Source organism: Echinops telfairi, unplaced genomic scaffold (genome assembly GCF_000313985.2).
Source record: "Echinops telfairi isolate 266 unplaced genomic scaffold, ASM31398v2 ScPeMD7_7356;HRSCAF=8355, whole genome shotgun sequence".
In the NCBI taxonomy this organism is placed as follows: Eukaryota; Metazoa; Chordata; class Mammalia; order Afrosoricida; family Tenrecidae; genus Echinops; species Echinops telfairi.
Window position 1 is genome coordinate 1,428,495 of NW_022111256.1, and position 9,266 is coordinate 1,437,760.

The 9,266-nt window shown below is 56.3% G+C and overlaps 2 protein-coding genes across 3 annotated transcripts in view; both read left to right on the forward strand.

The window, feature by feature from the left end:
* Positions 1–10: 10 nt before the first annotated feature.
* On the forward strand, positions 11–8,420 carry NOP2 (NOP2 nucleolar protein). 2 transcript variants are annotated; one of them, XM_045296016.1, is made up of 16 exons: positions 11–78; positions 339–448; positions 1,558–1,603; positions 1,790–1,878; positions 2,058–2,296; positions 3,531–3,586; positions 3,698–3,852; positions 3,951–4,150; positions 4,255–4,344; positions 4,982–5,069; positions 5,147–5,287; positions 5,676–5,815; positions 5,959–6,048; positions 6,138–6,260; positions 6,340–6,568; positions 7,639–8,420. In XM_045296016.1, the coding sequence occupies exons 2-16, from the start codon at positions 343–345 to the stop codon at positions 8,307–8,309; spliced, it is 2,463 nt and encodes an 820-aa protein (XP_045151951.1). In that variant the 5' UTR covers positions 11–78; positions 339–342; the 3' UTR covers positions 8,310–8,420. The 2 variants fall into 2 exon arrangements, with proteins under 2 accessions (XP_045151951.1, XP_045151950.1); XM_045296015.1 differs by having other exon boundaries at positions 26–104.
* Positions 8,421–8,937: 517 nt separating this feature from the next.
* Positions 8,938–9,266, forward strand: part of IFFO1 (intermediate filament family orphan 1) — a 14,017-nt gene continuing 13,688 nt past the window's right edge. The window contains exon 1 of the mRNA XM_045296000.1: positions 8,938–9,263. Within this exon, the coding sequence (XP_045151935.1) occupies positions 8,968–9,263 (296 nt within the window). The 5' untranslated portion in view covers positions 8,938–8,967. The remainder of the gene's footprint in view (positions 9,264–9,266) is intronic.

Consider the following 9,266-nt stretch of genomic DNA (forward strand, 5'->3'; position numbering starts at 1 on the left):
CGAGGCGTTTCCGGGGAGTGTGACGTCCGGAGACCAGCCCGCGGAGTGCACGTGGAGTGCGGCCCCTGAGATTAAGGGGTACGGTAGCCCGAGCCCGTTTTCGGGTGAGCGGAGACTTGGGGCGGGTCTCGCGGGAGCCAGGGAAGGAAGGGCGCTCGCCCTGACCAGGCCTGGGGCGGAGGGCAGGGGGCGCGGTAGCAATGGCGTGGGGCCCGGACTCGGGTCTCCAGGCGGGGTTGCTCGGGCCTCGAGGGGCTGTCGGGGGTGCTGAGCTGGTGTTCTGCGGCGCCCCTTCCGACGCACGCGACTCGATTGCCTCTGATTTTTCTTCTCCTCAGGACCATGGGGCGCAAGTTGGACCCTACGAAGAAGGAAAAGCGTGGGCCCGGCCGAAAAGCTCGCAAACAGAAGGGTGCTGAGACAGAGCTTGCCAGATTCTTACCTGCAGGTAAGGGTCAGTGGTGGCCGCCTGGTCCCCCAGCTGTTAAGCCATTTTAAAAAATGGTATCCTGATGCCCTCTACCTCCTTCTAAGTCTGTCTTTAATCTCTGCTCCGGAGTTACTAGGAAAATAGGGTGAGTGAAACACCGTCAGTGCCTTCAGTGTGTAGAACTTGGAGAAGATGGGTCAGAAGGAACGCAAGTGCCTATGCCACAGGAAATGGGTTAGTCTAGTGGGATTTCAGAGGAAAGGAGGGAGAGAGGGTAGAGTGAAATTTGAAAAGATCTTGGGAAAGAGTCGGGTGTTGGGAAAGAGGCATTTTGGGGAGGGATAGAGAGGGGAAAGCATCCCATCCCCACAGTGGTGCTGGTGTGTAGTCTCTGACTGTAGGGTGGCAGCCTGGTACCGGGAGGACAGAAGGTATGTTTGCATTGGGCTTTGGATAGATGTGCTTTATTGTGGTATTAGTGAGTGCCTGGTACTATTCTGAACCTTGATACATCCTATTACTTAATCGTCACACGGTTGTCAGGAGTTACAGTTGAGGAAATAGAAATTGAGAAGCTATGTAACTTGCATACAGTTATTAAATGACAGGCCTGAGACGCCACTTTCGATTTCCTGGAGAAGGTATGAAAAACAACAATTGTGAAGGCAAAAGTCCTGGGCGTTGCTAAGGGATTAAATTGAGTAAAGGAACGGACAAGTAGAGATGCTTCAACTCTGTTGCCACCAGACTTGCTTTATTGAATTTGGAGGCTGCTATCTTTTATCCAGCTCCTGGCGATGTACTGTGGAGTGAGAAGCAATCTCCCAAAACAAAAACTGCTGGCCATTCCTAACTCACAGAAATATCCTGGTGGGTTTCCAAGACGGTAGCTCTGTACAGGAGGGGGAAGCCTCACGTTTCTCCTGCAAAGCAGCAGGTGCTTCCAAACTGCTGGCCTCCCAGTTAGTTGCCGAAGGCGTAACCATATAGCCTCTTGGGCTCCTCACGTCGCATCGACTCTCTTTACTTGGTCCACTAATTGTCTGCCCACCTTCATGTGCTTCTCCATTTCCACCTTCATTTCCCCTGTCTCTTATTTTGCCTTTTGTCTTCTTCTTTTCAAACAGATGCTGACGAAAGTTCTAAGAGGCTGTCTAGTCGGGCTAGAAAGAGGTGAGTAGTATCCTCACTATGTAGATAAGTTGGTACTGCTGTGTCTTGAGTGACATTGGGAAGGGGGGAGGCGCTCCTTGGATGAAGAGGGCTCCTTTGGGATGCTCATCGTTTCTGAGCGGTGGTGGGTGGGCGGGATGGAACCTGGAGCTGTGTTCCCATCTGCTCACCCCTTTATCTTGTCAGGGCGGCCAAGAGGAGGTTGGGCTCTGCTGAAGGCCTGAAGTCGAACAAGTCCCCTGGGGCCAAACCGTTGCCTGGAAAGCTGCCCAAAGGTCCGTGGAAATAGTCGGGGGTGATGGGAGGGGTCCTCCGGGTCTGGGTAGAGCAGGACTCACAGACATTAGGGGTGAAAGGGACAACCGGAGGACGTTTTTTAGGAGTGACAAGTTCCGGTTCTGGGTGTGGGTGCCAGCGTTCAGTCCAGGGTCCTCAGCTGTTACCCGCACTGCAGGAGCTGTCCAGACCCAGGTGTCTGGCAAGAAGGGAGCCTCGCCAGTGCGTGCTGTTGGTTACGGCGGGAAGCGCCCGGCGCCGTCCCCTAGCAGTGATGAAGACGAGGAGGAGGAGGACTCTGAAGGTGGTGTGGTGAGCCAGGGACTCCTCTGGGGCTCGGAGGACAGTGAGGCTGACATGGTAGACGACTACGGCGCCAACTCCCGCTCCGAAGGAGAAGAGGATGGAGGGGAAGAGGTGAGGTTCAGGGAGCACCCAGAAATGGGTTCTTGCCTTCCTCGTTTCGTTCTGGAGACTGCCCCTCCGTGATTTAGGAAAAGGATTTAGAGCTGTCGCTTGTTCAACTGTCCTGCGCCCTTTCTGAGCGGGTAAAATACAGCCATGCCCATGAGGGAGGCATGTGGTCAGATGAAAGCTTGTCGGCCCCCTCTCTGGCAGTGGAGGTGTATGTGTATTGTTACTCAGTTGTTTGCCCTCTAAGAACAGTGTCCGCGTTTTTGGCCTAGTAATTCCCTGTTGAGTAAGATAATCCAAATGTGGGCAAAGAATTACATATTGCATAGTTAGTATGTGTGCATATTAGCAAAATTAAACTTATCACAGTGCCACAAGTCTCTTTATACCAGCCACTACAACCCCTTTGTCTCTACAGTTAATTTTATCAGTTTTGTAGGCACCAGGCTGATGAGTTAATAAAAACCTCACTGCCATTGAGTTGATTGCCACAGGTCGTCACCCCCAATAGGGTTTTTTAGATCGCAAGTCTTCATGTGTTCAGACAGCCTCAGTTGCGCTCCCAAGGAGTGGCTGGTGGGTTTGAACTCCTGACCTAGCTATTTCCTTCACAGTGCCACCAGAGATAGTGTCCCCCAAACCTGGAGATTTCCATAGTAGCCAATATACTTAAGTAAGTAATGGTGCATGTAGATGGTAAATTCACATTTGGCCATTGTATTGTTTATGCAAGAAACAAACTTGTGAATACATTAATTTTTAATTCACGTGGGATACAGAAAGCATAAGTCTAGGAGAAAACACAATAAAATAAATAACCGATGGCAATTTCTGGCCTTCCTATATACAAAGATGTGGGTGTTTGCTCATGTCTTGAAGTGTTTTGTTTTGGAAAAGTGAGGTAGAGTAACAACAGTCTGTCACTTAGTTTCAACCTGCTGTTCGTTTCTTTACAGTATCCCTATTTCCTTCTAAGAACAAGTGTTACATTTGTATCTGAAAAGCAATAAAATGCAGAGATAGAAAGTATTTCCTGGGCTGGCAGGCAGCCAGGTTTTGCATTACTGCCACCTAGTCTCTGGCATCCCTGGGTGATAGGAAAGGCCAACGCATGCAGTGCTGAGCAGAAAGTTGGTGCTTCTAGTCTACCTAGGAGCAAGCCCTCCGTTCTCTGATGGAGATGGGCTCCCCGAGTTGGAATTAACTTGACGGCCAGTGTTTGGGGTCTCTTTCTCAGCTGCTGCCCATTGAAAGGGCTGCCCGGAAGCAGAAGGCTCAGGAGACTGATTTGGGGTGAGTTTTGTAAACTGAGGGAGAAAATGGGCAGCAGCTGGGGTTGGGGGGTGGTACTGTAAGGATGGATGAGAGGGTCTGAGAGCCATCTGTTTGGGGTCCCGTTTCTAGAAGCCTGTGGAGTGAAGAGGAGACTGATGAAGAGGAGGGCGCACCATCCGCGGAGCCAGGCCCCACCAAGGATGATGAGCAGGAAGGGGAGCTGCAGATCAATGTGGATGAGGAGGAGCCCTTTCTGCTGCCCCCTGCTGGGGAGGCGGAGCAGGATATCCTTCCAGTGCAGTCTGGAGGGGGTGGGGGGGTGGAGGTGCTTTGGAAGGTGGCTTCGGCTCACGCTGCAGGACCCAGTTCCTTAGCAGGCCACGTGCGCAGGCTGCAGACCTGCAGCGAGTTCATAAGCGGATCCAGGATATCGTGGGAGTGCTGCGGGATTTTGGCAAGCAGCGGGAAGAAGGCCGGTCTCGTTCTGAATATTTGAGCCGCCTTCAGAAGGACCTGGCCGCCTACTACTCCTATGGCGACTTCCTGCTTGGCAAGCTCATGGACCTCTTCCCGCTGTCTGAGGTAGGGCCACGTCACCTCCTCCCCTGTGTGAGGAAGGCTACTGCCCTCTTGCTGTCTCTTCTCTGACTGGGCTCCTTGGCTGGCCGGCTGTCTTTTCTCCCCAGCTGGTGGAGTTCTTAGAAGCTAATGAGGTGCCTCGGCCCATCACCCTCCGAGCCAATACTCTGAAAACCCGGCGCCGAGACCTGGCTCAGGTGAGGGCTGGGTTGTCAGGTTGGGATTCCCCTACTCCACCTGACTTTTGGGCCTTCCTGCCTAAGCATTTCTTGGTCAACCAAGGTCATAGCTTGGTGTCATGCTGGGCCTTGCACTCAGAGCCTCTGTGGAATGAGAAGCCAGTACTCTGATCAGAAATACAAAGCCCGGCGTTCCCTGTGACTGGGTTGAGCTCGGCATCAAAACCCAGCCTACAAGAGAAACTGGAGGGGCTGCTGTCTGCCTTCCAGATCCTCCAGAGGCTGGTGACAGCTGCGATTCCCCTCCTGCGAAAAAGACTCACTCTCTGAAGCTGGTTCTGCCCAGGGGCTGAGGGCTCCCGGGATACAGGCTGCTGGTCCAATGCTGGCCAGGGCCTGTGTTAGGCATCTTCTGGTGTGAAAGTAACCCGATGCTCGGGTTTCCTGGGCGGAGACTCTTCCAGAAATTCTTAGAGTAGGAGCTCCATGTGCTGGGTGTTAGGACCTCAAGTGAGGAGCATGGGGCTCAGAAGTGGGATGTGATGGGGCGGGGAGGGGAGGAGAAACTGGTCTGGAATGATCCTGTTCTGCGTGGGACCTCCCAGGGGCATTGGGTCTGCCCTGCCATGGCCATCGCCCTCCTCTGAATCTTCAGGCTTTAATCAATCGTGGTGTTAACCTGGATCCCCTGGGCAAGTGGTCGAAGACCGGCCTGGTAGTCTATGACTCTTCGGTGCCCATTGGTAAGTGTCCCCAGGCTCAGGAACCCTCCCTGCCCAGCCACTGGGGCTGCATGTCACCGGCGGGTCGTCCTCCGCAGGTGCGACGCCCGAGTACCTGGCTGGGCACTACATGCTGCAGGGGGCCTCCAGCATGCTGCCTGTCATGGCCTTGGCGCCCCAGGAGCACGAGCGGATCCTGGACATGTGCTGCGCCCCTGGAGGGAAGACCAGCTACATAGGTAGGAGGAAGGCGGGTGCTGGGGTGTACTGGCCGCGAGTCCCAGGTGGGCCATTCCCTGATTCCCTGATCCCCACCTTGTCATCTGTAAATTGGGGGAATATTTGTTTGGGTTATGAGGACAGGCCTTGGCCTGCATGTAGTAGGCTGTCACACGGTTCCGTTAAGTAGTTATCACTTGAGACAAGTGATGCAGTCTGCTGTCCAGAAAGCAGCCCGATGAAAATGATGAGTTCCCCACAGCAGGCTGGCTTCTCACTAGGCAGCCTGTGCTGGCTCGGCCTGTCCCAGAGGCAGCAGGAGTGGGGCTTCCTGGGAATGAGGCTTCACCCAGGGATGCCCGGGCCAGAGCGGCAGGTCAGCACTGTGGCCTCCTCCCCGCCCTCCAGCCCAGCTCATGAAGAACACAGGGGTGATCCTTGCCAACGACGCCAACGCAGAGCGGCTCAAGAGTGTCGTGGGCAACCTGCACCGCTTGGGAGTCACCAACGCCGTCCTCAGCCACTACGACGGGCGCCAGTTTCCCAAGGTGGGGCTTGGGGCTGTGCCTCCGCAGGGCCCTCCCAGGGCCTCTCCCCTGACTGCTGCTAGGGACAGGAAAGGAAGGCCGCCTGCCCGCCATGCAGCTCGTGCAGCTCGCAGGCAGTACTGATTCCCCCCTTCCCCCCCCAGGTGGCCGGGGGCTTTGACCGAGTGTTGTTGGATGCCCCCTGCAGTGGCACTGGGGTCATCTCCAAAGACCCTGCTGTGAAGACTAACAAGGTGAGGGCTGGGCAGGCCGGTGGGGTGGAGGACCGCTGCGGGCAGGAGGGTGCCTGTGGGAGTGCTGATGCCCCTGGGTCCCGGGACAGGACGAGAAGGACATCCAGCGCTGCGCTCACCTTCAGAAGGAGCTGCTCCTGAGTGCCATCGACTCTGTCAATGCCACCTCCAAGACAGGAGGCTACCTTGTCTACTGCACCTGCTCGGTCATGGTGAGCCCTCTGCCTGGGGGGGGCGGAGAGGAGATCGGCTCCCCTTAGAGCTCCCATCAGCTCACGCTTGCTTTTCCAGGTGGAGGAGAATGAGTGGGTGGTAGACTATGCTCTGAAGAAGAGGAACGTGCGGCTGGTGCCCACGGGGCTGGACTTCGGCCAGGAAGGTTTTACCCGCTTTCGAGAAAGGCGCTTCCACCCTACTCTGCGTTCCACCCGCCGCTTCTACCCTCACACCCACAACATGGATGGCTTCTTTATTGCCAAGTTTAAGAAGTTCTCCAATTCCATCCCCCAGTCCCAGCCAGGTGAGTGAGCGAGCGATCGGCTGCCGGTTCTTCACCATTTTCACGTGCTTGGATGAGAGGCCGCTCCTGCCCTGGGCCCCAGCAGAGTAGATGTACTGAGTGCTGGCGGGGTGGGGCCTCTGCTCCTGCAAGTGGCTGTGGTGGTTCGGCATAAAGCGCCTTCCAGGTGAGGGCTGCAGTTTTTTTTCTTCTTGGCCCCGAATTGACTTTGTGATAATATCCTGTGTTGGTCCAGCATGCTTTGCACTGGCTTGGCACAGGGCTCCTGGGCACGCTCAGCAGTTCTCGGACCTGGCACACAAAGAGCAGGTTGTCTGCTCAGCCACCTTGAGTGTGGCTTAGGTCTGCCAGGGGAGAAGGCTGCTGACATGGGCTGCTGCACTCTCTCCACAACCTTGGCTCTGGCCTGGGCTTCCGTGGAGCAGGGGGAGGAGGGCTTCAGAATACTAACGGCACGATTTATGGAGGGCCCCCACCCCAATGTATTAAACAATGCCTTTTGCCAGAGTTAAATCTAAACCTTGAGACGGGAAGCCTTAGGCAATCCTAATACCATTTGTTATACATGCTTAGCTCATCCGTCTGACTAGTGTGCTTCCAGGGGCTGCGGCTGTACTGTTGCTGCATCTCAAAATTCATCTTTTTAAAAAATGGGCCTGGATGAATAAAACAGTGTCTAGATGCCTGCTGTCCTCTAGAGGGCACAGTGGCGTCGGGAACCCTCTGGCCTGAGGCTGGACGGACACTGCTCCCCTGTCAGTGACATTGGACCCTTCTGGAGCCCATTGTTGCCCCAAGGGGTGATAACCACCCCCTGGGGGTGCTGGAGTGATCCAGGGGGGCTGCAAAAGCAGATTCCTCCACTCTATCCAGGGTGATAATTCAAAAGTTTTTCATTGTGGGAACCTGGTGTAGGACACGAGTCAAGGCCAGCTGGGTGCTGACCTAATTATGTGGAACACGGTCAAGTGGCAGTAACTCGGAGGTTCTACTGGTGCCCGTTTGTCCCCACTGATGATGAAGGCCCTTTCATGAGGAGGTCCATTTTCCCACCATCTGTTTAATTTCAGCCCCAGGCGATTCTGCAGCCGCCGCTCCTGCGACCGTAGCCTTGCCGGCCCTGAATGGTCAGGCCACCCCCAAGGCTGAGAACAGCAGTGAGCCGGCCAAGAGGGCCAGAGTTGCTGGGAAGGCCAAGCAGAAGCAGAAACATCCCAAGAAGGCCTCCTTCCAGAAGCAGAACGGCATCTCCAAAAGGACCGACTCAGAATTACCCACTGTCCCTTCTGTCACAAAGGCCCAAGCATCCTCCCAGCTCCAGAATAGCGGTCCACCAGCTGAAAATGCTCACCTTACCAGGGAACCAAGGGCACCTGGGAAGCTAACACAGCGGTCCCCGAAACCGAGAGCGCCCAAGAAAGGCGCCGGGCGGAAGCAGAATGCTCCTGCCATGGGCTCAGACCCCCAAACACCTGCTTGGCTGTCCTCCAAGACCCAGGCTGCCCCCAACTCTGAGGACCAAGGTCAGCCCCCTGAGAGGGCCAGAGGGGCTGAGCAGAGGAAGCAGCCAGTGCCAAGGCCGTCTTTGAAGAAAGCTGCCTTCCGGAACCAGAATGGCACACCTAAGGGTCCTCAGAGTCCCCTCATGCACCCCCGCAGCCCCAGCCGACCCCCACCGGCAAAGAGGAGGAAATGGCTGCCCAGGGGCAGTAGGCAGCCGCCTCCAGAAGCAGACAGTTGAAAAGTAGACTGGAATGGCTCCTTGCCGACATCACTGGGTTGGAATTCTTACCTCTGTGAGGATGCCTTGCCACTGTACACGCACGACATTTAATAGACGTTTTATAATCTCTGGCTGTGTTCTGTCGTCTTTGGGGAGGGCGGGGGGAGTTGATGGGCACTGGCACTGCGGCTTTAGGGTGGAGGGGCAGGTGCGCCCTCTGAAGGGAAGGAGCAATCTGGCGCTGCTGTTAATCAGATTCATTTCCTCAGGGACCCACAGGAGTGAGTCAGTTGCCCGGTCTGGAGACAGGGAGAGGTTGGGCGATTTTCAGATGTGTGGAGGGTGGGGAGTTAGGACCCTGGGGTTTCATGTCCCTGAACACCCCCAGCTTCATGGCAGCAGGGCCTGGGATCTGGTCGCGCAGAGACCAAGGTGCTATGGGCGCTCCTCGCAGTCCTGAGCTAGTCCTTGGACCCGGAAAGGTCCTGGACCCAGCTTGGAGCAGAGCCTTTCATTGGCCCGTTCTCTGCCCTCCTCCGCCCCCGTGACCTCTGCCCCTCTCGCTGAGCCGTCTGATTGGCTGTCCCGGGGCCCCCGGCCGCGTCATTGGCTCCTTTCCCTCGCCCTCCATCCCCGCTCCTGCACCGGTCTCCATCTCCCAGCAGAAGGCGCAGCCATGAATCCGTTATTCGGTCCCAACCTCTTCCTCCTACAGCAGGAGCAGCAGGGCCTGGCCGCGCCGCTGGGGGACCCTCTGGGAGGTGATCCCTTCGCCGGCGGAGGGGACCTGGGCCCGGCGCCGCTCGCCCCGGTCGGCCCCGCTGCCTACTCGCCGCCCGGGCCGGGGCCGGCGCCCCCCGGGGCCATGGCGCTCCGAAATGACCTGGGCTCCAACATCAACGTGCTCAAGACCCTGAACCTCCGCTTCCGCTGCTTCCTGGCCAAGGTGCATGAGCTGGAGCGCCGGAACCGGCT